Source organism: Rutidosis leptorrhynchoides, chromosome 2 (assembly GCF_046630445.1).
Source record: "Rutidosis leptorrhynchoides isolate AG116_Rl617_1_P2 chromosome 2, CSIRO_AGI_Rlap_v1, whole genome shotgun sequence".
Taxonomy (NCBI): Eukaryota; Viridiplantae; Streptophyta; class Magnoliopsida; order Asterales; family Asteraceae; genus Rutidosis; species Rutidosis leptorrhynchoides.
The window spans coordinates 525,782,774-525,802,072 of record NC_092334.1 but is presented as its reverse complement, the minus strand read 5'-3'; the positions used below and the strand labels follow the sequence as shown (position 1 = coordinate 525,802,072).

Genomic DNA, 19,299 nt, shown 5'->3' with positions numbered 1-19,299 from the left:
ATAATTAAATTGCGATAAATAAAATGTAATCAGTTAGCTAGGAACAATTAGCTAGGAACAGTTAGCGTGGATTCTTAATAGAATTTCATATTGTTAACTAATCTGTTTCTAATCAATTTTTATTGTGTCCATTATTTCTTCGTTATGCCACTTGATGGATTCTGATAGATCAAAATCCAAATATGTAATTGGATGAATATGGTTATTCTGTGGTGAACGGATTTGTATATCGGTGGATGTAAGTAGGATAGTATATGACTTGTTGAAACAGATTCGAAGAACGTACAATGTAACTTATTAATGTGAAATTTAAATAGTCCTCGGGTATTACCTACCCGTTAAAATATTTTCACCATTAACAGTTTGTACAAGAGAATTTTTAATTACAATCTTTATGAAAGCATATATACATATATATTTTCTTCAGATGTATTCATGGATTTAATGAGTTAATATGATATTAAACTCATTTGCTTTTCGGTTGGAACTAGAATAAATAATCTCTAAAACTTTAGAGATTACATATTCGCCATGTCGAACGAAGATAATGAGGTATAACGATACGTAGAACGAAGATCATACTCAAAGTACATATGATGATATTGAAGCATGGATTGTTGATGGTACTGGTGCTGTTATTGATTGTACTGTTGGTGCCGGTGATGTTGCTGAAGCTGGTACATTTTGCACCATATTATCCGAATTGATTATTCGAGCGCGAAGTTCGTTGACTTATTACTCCAGGATGATTGTCGGTCGGAACGAGCGGATGATTAAGGTTCAGAATTGTGGATAGAATATGATCTTGTCGAGTTACCCTGGAAATGGGACTGAAAATGGTGTCTCGAACAGGTTCGCCGGTAAACGCTTCAGGTTCATTGTCAAGAGGTGAATTCAGTTGGTGGAAGGGATTGCCTTCTGCACGTTTCCATTAATTAAGTTAACTACGAACCCATCAGATGAATTGATAATGGCTGATTGGTTGATTCATGCGATGACGCTGTTTTCGGAGCTTAGGTGAACATCTATGTCGGAATAGCTGTCGGAATAGCTATCGGAATAGCTATCGGAATAGCTATCGGAATCTGAGGGACTCGAACTGGTTGAGGGATTCATCTCGTACGATCAGATGAAGGATTTTCGATAAGAAATAGATTATAGGATGTAGATTAGTACCCTGCAATACATAATTTACATATGCATATATAATACTAAAATCCCACAAGTTACGGAGGAATTTACGGAATCTGTCAGGCAAAGTCTACAGTAACAGATATGCTAAGATATGAATTAGCAGATATGCTAAGATATGAATTTTGTCTATACACTATTCATGCAATCATTGCAGTAAGATGTGTCTAGACTAAGAATAATAAGCAGGTAATTTCCTAAGGATGATAAACAGATGATTTTCGACAAAAATGATAAGCAAAACTTTTGACATGCAGACACGGTCGAAGTCCAGACTTACTAATGTATCCTAACGACTATCAGTTAGACACACTAATGCAAAACCTGGTTCACTAAGACCACCGCTCTGATACCAACTGAAAGGACCCGTCCTAATCCATCCGGACAAAGTCCACATCGATTACAAACGATTCACAATAGTTGGTTACATCACGAGGTACTTGACCTATATATGATACATTTTACAAACATTGCATTCGTTTTGAAAAGACAAACTTACTTACATCGAAAATTGATGATATGCATACCATTTCATAATATATCTAATTATAATTATCTTAATAATAATCTTAATGAACTCGACGACTCGAATGCAACGTCTTTTGAAATATGTCATGAATGACTCCAAGTAATATCTTTAAAGTGAGCAAATGCACAGCGGAAGATTTCTTTCATACCTGAGAATAAACATACTTTAAAGTGTCAACCAAAAGGTTGGTGAGTTCATTAGTTTATCATAAAAAATCATTTCCATCATTTTAATAGACCACAAGATTTTCATTTCTCATAAACATACGTCCCATACATAGAGACAAAAATATCATTCATATGGATTGAACACCTGGTAACCGACATTCACAATATGTATATAAGAATATCCCCATCATTTCGGGATCCTCCTTCGGACATGATATTAGTTTCGAAGTACTAAATCATCCGGTACTTTGGATGGGGCTTGTTGGGCCCGATAGATCTATCTTTAGAGTTCGCGTCAATTAGGGTCTCTGTTCCCTAATTCTTAGATTACCAGACTTAAAGGGGCATATTCGATTTCGATCATTCAACCATATAATGTAGTTTCAATTACTTGTGTCTATTTCGTAAAACAGTTATAAAAACAGCGCATGTATTCTCAGTCCCAAAAATATATATTGCAAAAGCATTTAAAAAGGGATTAATGAAACTCACCTAATGTATTTTGTAGTAAAAATACATATGACAATATTTAACAACTGAACAATGCAGGGTTGACCTCGGATTCTCGAACCTATATCATTTATATATATATATTAACACATATAAGGGAAATCGAACAAATTATGTATTGATATTAATAATATATATATATATATATATATATATATATATATATATATATATATATATATATATATATATATATATATATATATATATATATATATATTATTTTAATTGTTATATATTTTTATATACTTTGTATATATGTTTCATATAAATATTTGTTTGATAGAATGATAATAATAAAGTTAGTGAATAACATGTTGTTTTATTTTGTGATAATAATAATAATCATATTAATAATAATAATATTAATAGTATACATAAAATAATAGTAATAAAAGTAATAATGATAGTAATAATAATAATCTTACAAATTTTGATAATCTTACTAATACTAATAAAATAAAAATGATAATTTTGATAAAAATGATAATTTTAAATATAATGATAATAATAATAATAAAAATGATAATAATAATAATAATAATAATAATAATAATAATAATAATAATAATAATAATAATAATAATAATAATAGAAACTACCTTAAAAAGCTCCAAAAAGAAATAAACTGACTTAGCCCGGGCTCGAACCCGCAACCTCTTGAAACCCGACAACACTCCTAAACCATCCATCTGCCTTCTGATTTTCTAATTTAACTTCTAGCTCATCCTATTTAACCCGATTAGCTGTACGGCCCAACAGGAGTATTTGAATTTCGGCCCACTGCAGTTAACCAAGCCCAACAATAGGATTTCGGCCCAATTTAGGATTAAATAAGTCTGCTATTTTAAAAAAAATAGAAAACTGGAGTATGGGAGGATTGAACACAGGACCTCTAGCTTAAACAACAAATCACCAAACCATTCCTCTACTCTATCATATCTGTGTTAAGATCCCGAAATAAAAATATAACCTTATATCATCACCATCTTCATCATCCCATCATCATCATCGACTTATCATTTATCATCATCATTATTCAGTATCATTATCATCATATCCTAATCTTTATCTCATGTAACATATTACTATCATAATATTATCTATATTAATCATCACCGTTAACATCTCCGTCATCATCATCGTATAATATCTTTATCATTATTAAGCATAATCATAATCATCATTAAAACTCGTCTTTAACATCTTCACAGGAGCCAATAACGAATCATTATTATAATCATCATCTTGAATATAAAAATCGAGTAGCAGTTGGACAGAAAAAAAAAATATAGCTACAATAGCTGTAGCATCAACACAAAGAAGAAGAAGAGAGAAAAAAAAAAACATACAGCAGCCTGGTTTTTGCAGTTTTGTGATTTTTGTTTTTGGTTGTTGCTCGTGACAGGTTGAAACAAGAGAGACAAGGTCCACAAAACGAAAATCTTGGATTTATGGCCCATCGTGATATACATGGCCCTAATAAGGTTTAATATCATGACAAATCAATAAACACTACTTAAACTTTACGGTACCAGATAGTGGAGCAAAGGGTCCACACTTTGGACTTAGGATTTGATACAAGAAGGTATAAACCGTCCCTTTTTAATTAACTTTATCAAGTGGGTGTATTGGTTTATAATTGTCGGCTAAAACAAAGGAAATAGAGTGGAAACATCGAGTATAAAAGTTGATTTCGGTGGTCCTTGGGGCTGCCCACATAAAAAAAAAAAATAATAGCAGCGATCAGCAGGAACAAGTTTTATACTCGTCATCTATGGTGATGGGTTGTGGGTTTTTGGTGATGATCAAGTGGGTTTTGGTTTTGTGGTGGAGATGGAACCGAGTAGTAGCAAATACTTTAATGGTTTCGATCAAAAGAATAATCGAATACAAACTGCAGCAGTAACAGTAATGATGGTGTCGAATTCTAAGGTGGGTTTTGATAGTGACGGTTATGGTTGGGGTAATGGTGGCTCACTGTTAAAGTGGTGGTTTTGGTGGTGGTGCAAGGTGGTGATTTAAATGGGTTTAAGGGTGATCAAAATGAATGGATTCCAAGGTGATGGACATGGTGCAAGGTGGTGGTGTTTTGTGAAGTTGAAGATTTGATGTGGGTTTTCGAGAAGATCACAAAGGTGGTGGTGATACCCGATGATGTTGGGTGTCGATGATAATGGCTTTGGATATCGACTGGTTCTTCCGAATTTCTGTTTTATTTTTGCTTGTTTTTCTTTCCTTATTGTAATAGTTGGTGATTATATAGAGTTTAAATATTAATATTAATATTACAGCTATATCGTACCAATTGTGATTTGTTTTGTAGTTGCAGTGGTTCAATAATTTTTACCAACTCAAAAAGAAACTAAAGAAAATAAGAACGAGTATGATTCTAAATTTCAATTCGTACGATTCTAAATCTTTAGCATCATATAAATAATTTAAAGGTGATTGGGACTCATAATAGAATATGTATTATCTGTTGATCCCTTTACGACTTTGAATAAATTTGAAGACAGGGTTGATAATACAAATCAGTGTGATTGATACATCTAACAGATTTGGAGTGTTCCTATTTTATATAATTAAACTAATGTTAATGATTAATAAATAATAATAATAATAATTGTATTAATAATAATATAAATATTATTGTTAATCATATAAATGATAATAATGATATTGATAACAGAGTGTGTTATTTTCTTATATTTATAACTATAATAATTCTAGTGACATTAGTAATATTAATAAAGAAATTAATAATAATAAATATTCATAATAACTTAAATTTATAATTTTACTACTTATTATAATGATATAACAATTTAGATGTATCAATATTATACTAATGCTAATATTAATATTATACTAGTATTAATAATGAAAATACATATAATAATATTAATGTAACATTTATATTTTAATTTTTACTTAAATAATAATGTTACAATTTGCTAATCATGTATTATTTAATAATTATATAATACATACATATATATATATATATATATTAAATGTTTAGTATTTATACTTTTTAATATAATAATTTATAGAAATCATATATTTATAATAATATCATATGTATATTTATATATATAATCATATGGTAGTAACTTAATTACTTTATTTATTATTGTTCATTTTAACTCAAATGATTAAAGTGTACTTTATTAATTCAAGCTATTGTATATACACTTACATTTATGTTTGTATATATATATATATATATATATATATATATATATATATATATATATATATATATATATATATATATATATATATAAATTTATATTTATTTACACGCAATAGTTCGTGAATCGTCGGAAATAGTCAAAGGTTATCTGAATCCATCTAAACAATTTCAAAAATTTTGAGACTCAACGTTACAGACTTTGCTTATCGTGTCAGAAACATATAAAGATTAAGTTTAAATTTGGTCGAAAATGTCCGGGTCGTCACACATTGCACCCTTGCGAAGTTCACAAATTTGCCCGAACGATTATGATTGGAATAAGTTTTTGGCGACCCAAAAGAAGACTTAGAAGACAACCCCACCAATTTACATTCAACCAATGGCGAACCAAGAAGAGACCTTAAATAGGAGACTTTGTTGATGACCAAAGATTCCTCATCGACTCTACCATCCTCAACATCCTCTTCAACAGAGACATCTTTAAATAGATTTTGAATCGTCTTCCCAAAGTCGAGTCCGAAGTTGTTATCCTTCAAGCAAAACGAGTCCCTAGTATGCGCCTTATTCTTGCACTTATCCGATCCATCTATGATCCATGTACAATCACATTACCCGTGGAGGAATTAGGTATTTATTAAAATTTTCACCTTTCCTATTTTTAACAATGAAAATTTTGTTTAAGCAAAAATGTACTGTTCCCTTACCACTAAACTGTGAAAATAGAATAAAATAGAAAAATGATATATATATATATTTTTTTTGGTAAGCAAGAAAACCCTCATATGAACGGGCACATTGATTCATCCATAGAAGGTAAAACCTCGGATAAAAATGATAATCTTAGCTAAACATTTCAAATTTAAACATATTTTAAATATAAAATTTATTATTCCCATGAATAAATTAGCCATGTTAAAGGTATGGAAGGTGATTCTCACACACCACTTTTTGATTCATCTAAACTTTTGTCTCATAAATTTACAGTTATACTCTCATGAAGTTGAACTTATATTATTATTCTAAGAATAATTAAGGGTATAATAATAGGGGGATGATTCTAACACACCTTTTTTGATCCTCATACACCTATTTTAACATTTTACTCTTCTAATAATACTCCATTTCTTTAAATTGGTGTGTGAGGATTAAAAAAGTGTGTGTGAGAATCATCTCCCATAATAATAAATTAGGTATGAATGGATTAAAATGTGTTCTGTGAGGATCACTTCCATAATGATAGGGTCAAGATTGTTAAAATATGAAAAAATAAAATAAAATAAGATTGATTCTTAAAATCCCCATTTTCAATTAAAAGTGGTTGACCCGACCAAACCAATACCCAAACCCAAACCGAACACATCCCCTGTTTCTTGTTTCTGTTCATCACATTCCAAGATTCCTTTCTTCCCACTTTTTCAATTTCAATTCCAACTTTGATCCCTTAATTTCTCTACTTTACATACAATTAAGAAAATAACATCTTTATTTGGACCTAATTCCGCACCTTTATGAATCGGTAAGACCTCACCCTTTTCAATATTCATTCAGTCTACTTCGATCTTGAATTCTCTGTCATAATCTTGTTGAATAAAGATTCAGTCTTGACTCTTGATTGAGTATATATGTTAAAGATTCGATATTTAAGTGATTTGATTTTTATTTGTCTTAAACTTATAATAAATTAATACATCAAGACATTGAATTAATTAAAATATGGAGTTTAGTTCATCTGTTTGGTTTTATGCTACTATTTGAACTATATTTTGTTATCTTTATTATAATATGTTTTGTATATCTTATTGTATAGTGACATTTAACTAGTTGGGTTGTTTTCAACTGGATAAAGAATCAAGAATTTTACCAGAATTATTTAGTACCAAAATAAAGAATGTGATTTTCTATACTAGTAATTGAATGTTCTTGTAAAGATTTTATGTTGTATAGTAGAGGTTTCCCATGATCTTTTACGCGGGTTTCGGAATGAGGAATTGAGAATGAAAATGGTAGATTTTGTTGCTTTTTAAGGATATAAAATTCAAAAATAGGGATCACTTTAGTGAAATTGATTCGCGTTCTCATAAGGTGGTGTTTGGGTTGCAATCAGGAATTGGTATAATGAGTATGAGATTGGTATGATGTTATAATGGGAATGGAATTTGATTCCTTATTACAATTGGTACCCTTATACCAAAGACCATTATTCCCCATTCCCGAATCTTCAATATTAACACCCTCTAAATCCATATGCGTAGTGATACCTTACCGTGTTCCAAACACTAGTTGTAAGAAAACGGGTATGAAAACAGACAATCTGGTTGGTTCCTGAATCGTGAAACACTTTCCTAATTAAGTATTTCGCCCCTCACAAGCCTCGGGTTTACACGAAATCCTAATTGGGATAAGACAAGAACGATTTTGTTTCCAGGTAAGAAGAAATCAAAATCACGTATTAGAGAATCTTTGTGTTTTGATGAATGCAGAAAACTGTTGGAAAAACCGAATATGAAATTAGTTTTTGGCAGTTGTATTGAAGAGTCACAACTCTTCATTTCAAGCGTGAAAAAATGTTGGAAGACACATAACTCTTCTTAATGTATTTTAAGCGGGACCCCAGTCAGGGGCGCTGCCCCTTGGACCCCGCAAATGGGCGCAGCCCCCTTGACCCTCACAATTTGCGCAACAGTTAGTAGCCAACTCTTACGGGCGTGTACTTCACACTTTCCGAACCCGTTGTTAAGTATAACTAGCTAACTCTTGCATTCAAGTAAATCCCAATTCACTAAAATGTATGTTAGATGACACTAAAATCGCCAACACTAGTTGCATGCTCAACAAATATCTTGCTTGCTAGTGCAATTAAAGCATGTTAATTGTGATGTTCGCTTTAATTTTCTCGAGGAATTTCATTTTGACACATGCTAGTTTTTGTTTTTCAATTTCGTATTGTGTTATGCTTGATGTTAGAAACTACTAACATGGAACGTTATCTTTTAGTTTCGGTGATTGCTGCATGGCTACTAGTGGTTGAGTGACATAAATGGAAAGGATTAACTTTCGGTATCAATGCCTTCTTATTTAACGATGAACCTGAGAGCACGTCACCATCCATCCATATCTTACAGGCCGATAAAACCATCCGATTTAGAAGTTCTTGTAAAAATTCATGGTGATCTTTTCCCCATCAGGTTAGATTTTATTATATTTTTTTAAAAAAAGGTAGTTCTGTTTGGAAAAAATAAGGCACAATTATGTAACAAGAAGCTTGGTAATGTTAGGTATGAAATTGAATTCTTCCACAATGTTGTTCATGGCCGTGATATAGTTTCTTGGGGAGCAGTTGATCGCAATCGTCCCGATGGTCAAAATGATGAATTAATTGGATTTGTTACCGCTCGAATTATCATGGCTAAAGAAAGTGAGGTGATTTCTCATTACGGTATCTAGTTATAGCTTAACTTTTTATCTTCTTATTAACGTTAGTATCTTTAACAGTTGTTTGTATTTGCTTTTTGATACTCATTATCTGATTAAAATTTTTATCAAATAAACAGATTTTGCTTTTAGTGAATTGTTTATTTTAGATTGTAAAATGAAAAGTTATTTAGGCCTTCTTGTATCCTAATGTGTGTGGTTTTTGCTCAAGGTTGTAAAAGTCACGAGACGAGGACGAGTCAGTCCGACCTTGGATGGACGAATTTGGGACAAGTCGGGTGTTGACCAACGTTGACTTTTAGTAATAAATATATTACGCGTGCGTGCGTGATATGGCACAAAATCTAATTTTAAAAAATATTAAAATTTTGACATAACTTCGACAAACTTTGATTTTTGACCTACTTACACCCGACTCGACCCGTCTTTGACCTGATTTTTCAGTGTTGCCTGACTTTTTAGGCGTTTTTAGGCGAAACGGGATGGACTGGTCCCCTAACCGACGCGTAAGCCGACTTCTACAACAATGCTTTTACTCCAAGTCTCATCTCACTATTTGTATCTTCTTTTTTTCTAATAGAATTAGGTGTATTTGCTAAACACATAAACAATTGATTATCTGATTAACAACAAAAGCACATCCAAACACTATATTTAACAGCCGGATTTATGATAACCACTTTTGAATTTTTCCTAATTGAGTTAGGCATAGAACCATGTTTTTTTGTTGTACTAATGATTATGAATTGTTCGCTATGCGAAAGTTGTACATTCGACAACTACTTTATGCTGTACCGGCCGATATTGCATATACTTGAAACAAAGGCACTGATGATCCATTACATACAGATAGAAGATATGTTGAGATTTGACCGATCAAGATCCGATCAGGCTCTGATTTATATTTTGACACTGGGTGTTGTAGAGTCTTACCGAAATTTTGGGATAGGTAAAATTATTCTTCCATTTATTATTATATTTTTTCAAACGAGTGTTTTGGGTTTGCATTAAGTTGCCATGTCGAATTTATAGCGACTTCGCTCATTCAAGAAGTGATCAAGTTTGGGTCAAGTATGCCAAATTGCAGAGCCGTTTACCTGCATGTTATCTCTTATAACAATTCTGCAATTCATTTGTACCAAAAAATGTCGTTCCTTTGCATAAGGAGGCTGCATGATTTCTATTATATTAATGGCCAACATTATGATGCCTACTTGTTCATTTACTACGTAAACGGTAGCCGGTCTCCTTGTTCGCCCTTGTAAGTATATAATTTCATAACTCTTACTTTATTTAACGTAACATGAAGCAAAAGTTCTACTTACGGGCTTTTAAACATTTGAAACTCGTTATTTTGTTGAGTTCTATATGTGATAAGATTAGTTTATCAAACATGATAAGATTAGTTTATCTGTTTGATTGTAGTGTTGGTTAATATTCCGGCATGATGTAGTCCTTTCGTCCTGTAAAGACTTAACACACAATTCAATACATAAATATCTAAAATAGTCCTTGGTGAAGAAAATTTTCATCTGACTTTATGTTGACCAATATTAATATTAATTTGTACAGATGAAAATGTGTATCAAATATAAACTTAGTAGTTCACCTTAAAAATAGCCCAGTGGTAGGGACTGATATCCTTGCACGAGGTGTCTGGTTTAAATCCGGGGTGGTCAGGGAAGGGTTTAGAAACGGTCACGGACTGTTCCAGATAGGCCGCGTTACGAAAAACGGTATTAATGACATCATTATCATAAGTTTAGTTGATTGACATAAAAATTCTACTCTTGCAGAGAGCTCGTGACACTTCTAATGACGTACATGAGAAAAGGATTAAAGTTGTTATCTGCAAGAGTGTGGAAAATGGGTGAGAAAAACGGGCCCAAACGGGTCAAGTATCGAGACAAAGGCTCCTCCCTTCTTCCAACGACGCAGAGCAAGAGAAACATTACAATTGGGGGTGGTGATAGCGATCATGTATAAATAATAAATAAACATCATCATTGTAGAACACGAGCTAAAAAAGGCCATACTTTTGATTAACACAGTGCTGCAGGGCCATTTCATTTTCATATTTGCATGGTTTGAAGTGAAACAATAAGTCTCACATGTTATACCTTGAATCTGAATATTGCGGATAGAATTCTTGTAAAAATATTTATGAGTGTTTACAAGCTTCTGCAAGTGCAAAAGTGACACAATAGGTATGGTATACTGGACAGACTCGTGTGTTAAAAATGTTTGGAGCCAGGTGTGTATGAACTACTGTATTTTAGAGATGCACAAACAGTCCCTAGGAAATATGGGGTATTCAGGAAATAGCAAAATCATACATCAATTTACGTACATTCATTTCATGTAATTTTTTTTTTAGAACGGTCAAATTTGGAGCAATAAAGACTATCTAGCGAGCAGCTAGGTTACCATGATAAAACAATTACAACGGCTTATGTAGTCAATCGTTCCAATTTACAACCAACTTGGTTCTAACAAACATGCTTAACATTATCAACTCATTTGTATTTAGGCATATTGACAAGCTACAAAAATACGTGAAATCGAGACTACGCCTGGGTCGGGCAAGAAAACCGATTCTTTTTGGCCCGTTGACATTGAAAGATGAATATCATGTTTGAAATCTTGTTCTGGTCTGGTCCAAGCTAGTACTAGCATTGTTATAGATTTTAAAATTTAAATATATAACCAATAAAATAAGTAATTCAGATAAGGTAGAAAAAAACTTACTATATGATAAAGAGGTAAAGAGAGAAGGTTTTTTTCTGTTAAAACTACCCGGCTATCAAAGCACTATATTGATAATTTGATATAGTTTGTTCTTATATATAATGAAAACTTTGACCTTTATATGGCTCAACAACTCATTGTGCTGTGGTAGTTAAAAAATGGCATCAATCACAATTTTTAGGAGTTAGCAAAATCTTTGATTTAATAGTTGATTTTTTTGTTAGAATATATGAATAAAGTGGCTCATTTTATAGCATCTTCGTCCTTGAGTTATACTCTATTTGTTTCAATTTAACAGTCTCCGTTTGACTTTTAAATTTGACTTTTAAAGTCTTTTTTTCTTTAACTTTAAATTTATTTATTTTTGTTATATATTATTTGATGAAATGAATGAATTTGTTACTAAATGTGTATTCATCAATATAACTTTCATCACTTTCATCAAGAGTTACATAACACAAACAAATAAACTTAAAATAAAAGTTGCAAAAGAGAGATTTCAAAAGTCAAACTGAAATTATTAATTTAGGACAGAGGGACTACTAACGAGACTATTTTAGCATCTCAATTAAATTGTTGGACCGTAATATTGAATGAGTTTAACTGGTAAAGTTAAGGATCTGAATGAGCTTTCACATTCTTCACAAAACATATTATTACAATCTCAAAGGATGAAGGTAAAAACAGAGCAGAATAACTACCCTTTTTTGAAATCCAACTGACGTGTTGTCCCACATGGTCCAAATAATATATCTAACATGTCATGTTGGCAGTTTATATCATTGAACATGATGGACAGTTAAGCATTAATAATAGGAATAAAATGCAGTTGAAATTATAGCTGTTATCACAAAACTTGAAAGCAGTTTGACTTTAGAATAGTCAACTGCCTGTTTCTTAATTTCCAAGTGTAACAAATATCAACTTCTAGGAACCAAACCATATGAAGCTGCTAATCTGCTACTATCATCTTTCTTACAAATTATCAATTTCTTTCAAATTAACTTTTTAGGTAAATTACAATAGGACCTCACATACAAGACATATGAATAGCTGAATATCATGCACAAAATAATAACAGCAAACAAATCTCCAAAGATTATACGGGTACATAATTACGGAATTACCCATTGTTTTAATCCAAAAAATAACAAAAATTGTATCTGAAGCAGAATCAAGAACACAAACAAATGCGATATCGATACCTCTTCGCTATTTCTGAGGAGTGGCACTTGTACCCTTCTTGCTTTTCAACAAGTTTCCGAACTTTTTCAGCAGCGGTTTCTTCTTCTTTACTTGTTGATGCTCCTTAGACGGCGAATTACCAACGTTATCTACATTTTCTATACCGTTTATTGAATCATACCCTTCACCACCTTCGGTTTTAGAATCTACTTCATCATCAAAAGATTCATCGTTAAGTGTTTCCCGTTCAGGCGACAAATCTTTTTCTTCAATCTTGCAACTTTCCCACATCTTAAATTCAATTTCTTCAGAATCATTACTCTCTTTATGTTCCCCGTTAATATTTTCGACCAAAGTTTCCTTTTCTTCATTTTTGACCAACGGTGTTTCTTTTAGAAGTTCTATTTTCTGCACATCTCCATTGTGTTCAGAGAATTCGACGACTTTTGGAAGCATGTCGTAATCTTTCTCACTGTCGGTGACATCATCAATTTCCTCAACCGTCTCTTTAGCAGATTTTTCCTCGAGTAATTTCGATAGCTCATCAATTTTCTTTAAAGATTCGGCTTCTCGTGTTCTAAGCTCCAAGATTTCTTGATCAAGACTCTGAAATTCATTTTCTTTATCCATTAAACTTTCCTTCAATTTCATGCTTTCAGCTTTTGCATCACCAAGAACTTCCTTTAAATAACTAACTTCATATTCGGCTTCTTTCAAAAGACTTTTCATTTGAGCTCGTTCCTCATTAGAAGCAAACGTTTCTTCTTCGGTTTCTTTAAGCAAATTCGTCAACTTCACAATTTCTTTTTCCAATAACGCTTTTTCCTCTTTCGTATTCTTGACGCAATCCATCAATTCTATCTCCTTTTCCTTCCATTCCGATTCTGTTGTTTGATGGCTACGTTTAGACTGTTCAATTGTGTCCATGAGCATGTCAATTTCATGTTTTGAATCATCAAGCATGTTTTGGTACTTCTCATTTGTCATTTGTAGCGCGTGTTTCAAATCTTCTATTTGACCTTCATAGTTTTCATTTTCGGATTGATTCAAAAGTAGTTTTTCTTTAGCTTCTCGTGCTTCTGATGAAACTTCGTGTAAAGCCGACGCTAAACTTTCCAATGCTTTCTTGCTTTTTTCTTCTTCATTCTTCGACGATTCAAGTTCACCTAAAAGTTTATTCTTTTCTTCTAAAAGATTCTGAACACTGCTAGCAGCAAGTTTCTCATTATTCAAAGCTTGCGCCTTTTCATCCTTTACGGTTTCGAGTTTTGACTTCAAAGTTTCAAACTTTTTCGCCATTTCAGAAGCTTCTTCCTTCACTTTTAAAAGGGTGCGTTCCGATTCTTCAAGATCACCTCTTTGTCTCACATTCGACATTTCTAACAAACCGACTTTTTCTTTGAGTGAAGAAAGCTCGGTTTCCGCTTTTTGCAACAACCCGTTGCTCGTTTCCAAGTCTTTGACCATTGACTCGAGCGATAAATTCGCGGATCTTTCTAATCTTTTAGCTTCTTCCGCTTGAAGATCTAATTCTTCAACTTTAGTCTTCCATTCCTCCATCAAGTTTCGTGCATAAGATTCTGACATTTGTGCAGCCTCTAAATCAACATTTAGTTCTTCAAAAGAAGCTTCGACATGAACCAATTTCTCCTTGTAAACTTTACCTTTCCTTACTTCTTGATTCAAAGCTTCAATCTCTGATTTCAACTCATTTTCCTCCGATTTCAAATGTTCGATCTCCGAATTCAATTCCGATACCAATTTGTCACTTTCTTCACCCTCTGATTTCAATGTTTCGATCTCTGATTTCTGCTCCAACACCAACTTTTCGCTGTGGGCCAGCCCCGATTTCAGCGTCTCGATCTCTAAATTCAACTCGGATATCATCTTGTTACTTTGATCAGCTTCTGATTCAAATTTGGCATTGAGTAATTCCTTCAATCGTGTGATCTCATTCGATAAAGTTTCCACCTTTTCTGCTTGATTTTCAGCAATCTCTGTTGCATCATCTGCATGATGAAGAGCTTGATCTTTAGCATCACATGTCATGACTAATTCTTGTTTAACTTTTTCAAGTTCTTTAGTGGTAGAAACAAGAGCTGCCAGGTCAGCATCATGCTGATTTTTAACAGATTCCAATTCTTTCTCCCATTGTTCTTCTTTCTTTTGAAAAGACTCGATTCCCGCTTGTTCCATTTCAATGGCACGAAACTTTTCAATCTCGAACGTCTCTTCGGCATTCTTTTGCGCCACAAGAGCCTCATGAAGCTTTTCATTCGCGTCTTCTGATATTTTCTGTGCTTCTTTTAAATCACTTAGGGCTTTTGTTCTCTCTTTCTCAACCAAAAGTAACTTCTCTTCGGCTTTTTTCAGATCATCTTGAAGAGTAGTTATTTGAGCTTGTAATTCTGACCCCTTTTGGACACCCCTTGGTGCCGGTTTCTGTAACACAAAGCAAAAGAGTAAATACTAAATACTAAAACAACTAAATATTATTAGATCTTAGGGCTGTCGAATACTTGTAAATTTTCAATTATGGCCATCTACAAGTCAACGTAAGTCGTAACCGCTACATACAAGTTTTAAAAGAACCTTAAAGACAGCCCTAAGGGCTGTCGTTATAAAAATCCATATTATTTATTATTATTATGATTTCATAAAACAAAACCACACCCAACTATTTCTTAATCGCCTTTGAAAGAACAAACCACTTACTATCAATTTTTAAATAAAAATCACCATCTGCTAGACATCATTAGTGTTGTAATTCTATAGCTTTTTTATGAATGTTAGAATAAAAGAATGTAAGTAATTTGGACAACAATTGACACCGTAATATAACACTTCAAAAGCTTAATTGAACTAACTTCTGTAGGGGGTGTTCTGATCTTTGGTGATCGACGTTCTATTATGGGCTTTGAAGGAATTCGTGGAGATCGTTCAGCGGAGGCTCTCGTGCTTTGTTGCGACGATGGTGAATTAGTCTCCGATTTAGTGACTCCGCGGGCAAGTTTACTTACTCTTGGTGTTGCTGGTGACGTTTTGCTGATCGGAATTTTTTTGGTCGGAGGAGTTTCAGAAGAAGAACTGTACAATATAAACATCATTAGTCACATTAACAAATCTATACATAAAACCAAACATTAGGATCCATTCATATGCAAGTACAAGTAGGTCAAAGACAGATAAATATGTTGAGAATTACAAACAAATTTAGATGGAGCAAAAATCAGATTAAAAAGGGAGAAAAAGAAAAAAAAGAAGAAAAAAAAAAGAGAGAGAAAATTAAAGCAGCATCAGTCTACCTACAATTGGGATCTTTAAAATTTGTATACATTAGGAATAAAGTTACAAACTTTGTGACAAGGAAATGCAACTAACTAGGGGAAGCTTGATGAGGGTTTTAATTACTTAATTTTTTTAAATAATAACATCATCAATTCCACATTTAGGATCTCTAAAATTGGATGAAATTAGTAAAGTTAGTAACTTTTTTTTTTTTTGGGGCAAAAATAGTAGTATATATATATATATATATATATATATATATATATAAAGATCAAATGATCCTGAATTACAACATTATATCACGTACAATAGCCTTGAAATCAACCACTAGAGAGCTAAACAAACACACACAACTACACAAACACCACCAGAACTAAACATACATATACACACACCCGACCCCTAACCCAAACTCCGCATCCAACACGCATCGAGAATCGCACTTCAACCACGCCCACCGGGCAACCCAAGAACACTAATCCCGAGGCCTAACTTTCCGAAGCCAAACAAGTCGGCTACGTCGGCAACAACATCGCACCCACCTAAACAGACACGACGACAGGAAAAATGGAATGAACGAGAACAACCGTGCAACAACGAACCAAATCATCAGCAAAGCCGGGCCACAGAGAGATCAAGTCTATATTCGCCAAATTTTCTGTATTTTCTAAAACAACAAAAGCCCCGACGCCAATCAGACCCAAAAAATCGTCAACGGTCATTAGCCACAATAGCAGCCTCTAGCCGCTACCGGCTGCCACCAACAGCAACCATGACCTGTTAGTAGCTGCCAGCAACAGCCGTATGGCCACACAAATCGCCAACAACCATGAACAAACTGTCTAACCTAACCACAACTTCCAACAGCCGCCATCAGCCACAATTGGCCAGTAAAGTTAGTAACTTTAAGAAGAAAATGTATGGAGTAATTAACAAGGGGAAGTAGGTGGAGTTTTTTTTTTATTTATTGAAAAATAGTTAAAATGTCAACATCGTCCTCTCACATTAGGGATCTTTGTAATTCACTGAAATTAGAAGAGAAGTTGGTAACTTGATGACAAAATAATTAACATGTGAAAGAAATTGTATATTTGGATCATTTGAATTTACTGTAATTAGAAGGTAAGTTAGTGACTTGACAACAAAAATTAACAATGAAAGCTAAGTGAGTGTAATTAAAACACAACTGCATCACCTTCACATTTGGGATCTTTGAAATTCAAGAAAATTAGAAAGAAACAAAAAAAGAAAAAAAGTTAGCAACTTTATGATTAAAAAATGCAATTAATTAGGGGAAATTTAATGGGGTTCTTGAAAAATATGGATCCAAATAAGAGTAATTTATAAAATTAGCAGATCTATAAAGATTTGGAAAGAGATCAAGAACTATATCCAAAATGGTAGCAGCAAGTTAAGAACAGATTCAGTTGTTAATCAACATTAACAACAAATTAAGGAAAAAGAAAAAAAGCTTACTTGGATTTAGCAGACATGGTGAGCAAAAAACTGATGGAAATGTGACACTTGGTGTGATTGTTGTGTTAAAAAGATGATTAATTTAAGAAAATCTTGAAATTAAAGTGTCACAAAAAAATTTGAGATAGATACTTGGTGCAAGTATAGGCTAATGATGATGATGGACAGAACATTATTTTCTGTTAGAAACAAAAATGAGGGGTTGAGGAGATGAAGAAGGTTAATTATTTGATTAGGGTCGGTGCAAATAGTCGTTTTCCTAGAGTTGTACTTCACGGAGTAGTAGTTGTACGATGAGGCGAGCATACATGCCCAGCCTATTGCTGGCTGGCTGGCTGTCTTGTTTTGCATATTTAAACAGGTAAATGAATTTTTGGATTTCATATTTATATTTAAGTTTTTTTTTTTTTATAAAGAAAAACTCATACACCGTGCACGAAAATATATCTGCGAATATATACATATTTGTTCGACTCGAACTCACAATTTCAAAATTGGATGAATCACTTCGATACTGCTGGACAAAAGAATTAATCTAAGTAAAAGGAGAGATGACTTTTTTAGCCTATGGATGTAGAAATAATTTTTCAATATCAAGTGCAAAAAGAGATATTATCTATTTTTTTTTTTTTTGAACGGCGATTTTTTGGCATCAGTAGATCATTTATTTTAACGACCCTCATCATTTGCACGTATTACACACGTTCGGGTGGAAACCCGAACTCGATCGACGGTACCCGGGAACACATCCATTCGGGCAGTGTTCCTGAGTAGAGGTCATGGGTTCGATCCTTAGGGATGACATGATTTTCTTTAAAACAATTGAACACCATTATTGGTGGTATATATTGTCTAATAAAAAGGTTTAGATACTTAATCATGTTGGATAGTCTAGTAGTTGAGATTTTAATATTTTCATAAAAAAATGGTTGAAAGCAATCACAAGTTAACTCTTGCGATTTGTTAGGGCGTTTTGTAAAAAAAATAAAATCGAGTCAATTGTTATAAAACGTTTATAAAAATTGACCATTTAATTAAAATTCCGATAAAGATATTACTATGAACTTTGTAACTATCACATGTGTGTGTATCATATGTTGTAGACAATTTTAATTTTAATATTAACTAGTGCAATGATCCGTGAAATCACGGGTTTATTTAAGCGAAACAGTTTAATTATATGTTTTAGATATTAAGTGAACGTAAATGCTAAAGTCATTTAGTTTAATGATCGGTGGAACCACAGAGTCCGACTAAGAAACTCGTTAGCCGAACATTTCATCAAACACTTAAAATGCATATTAAACAATCCACATCCAATCATAAGAGATAATATTGATTGTCATTTTATTTAAAAAGTGCGAATTAAAATATAAATTTAGAATATGTTTCCTTCTATCTAGCTTTTATACATTCTTATACTTAATTCAAAATAATCAATTAAAAAAATTTAAAATTATTTGATTTTAATAATTAAAATAATTATTAATAAGATTTAATAACAATAGTTAATTAATAAGATTTAATTTTAATTTAAAATTATTTAGATTTTTCTTTTATTTTTTAAATTTTTT

The 19,299-nt window shown here is 32.6% G+C and overlaps 2 protein-coding genes across 2 annotated transcripts; one reads left to right on the top strand and one right to left on the bottom strand.

The window, feature by feature from the left end:
* Positions 1 to 6,929: 6,929 nt before the first annotated feature.
* LOC139892910 (histone acetyltransferase MCC1-like) lies at positions 6,930 to 11,351 on the top strand. The gene is made up of 6 exons (XM_071876037.1): positions 6,930 to 7,112; positions 8,591 to 8,781; positions 8,872 to 9,016; positions 9,878 to 9,977; positions 10,061 to 10,289; positions 10,825 to 11,351. Exons 2-6 carry the CDS (start codon positions 8,660 to 8,662, stop codon positions 11,012 to 11,014), a joined length of 786 nt encoding a protein of 261 aa, XP_071732138.1. The 5' UTR covers positions 6,930 to 7,112; positions 8,591 to 8,659; the 3' UTR covers positions 11,015 to 11,351.
* A 1,467-nt stretch (positions 11,352 to 12,818) lies between these two features.
* Positions 12,819 to 16,214, bottom strand: LOC139892909 (WEB family protein At3g02930, chloroplastic-like). Its single transcript, XM_071876036.1, has 2 exons — positions 15,829 to 16,214; positions 12,819 to 15,403 (listed from the first exon to the last, which is right to left on the bottom strand). The coding sequence occupies exons 1-2, from the start codon at positions 16,066 to 16,068 to the stop codon at positions 12,989 to 12,991; spliced, it is 2,655 nt and encodes an 884-aa protein (XP_071732137.1). The 5' UTR covers positions 16,069 to 16,214; the 3' UTR covers positions 12,819 to 12,988.
* Positions 16,215 to 19,299: the final 3,085 nt, after the last annotated feature.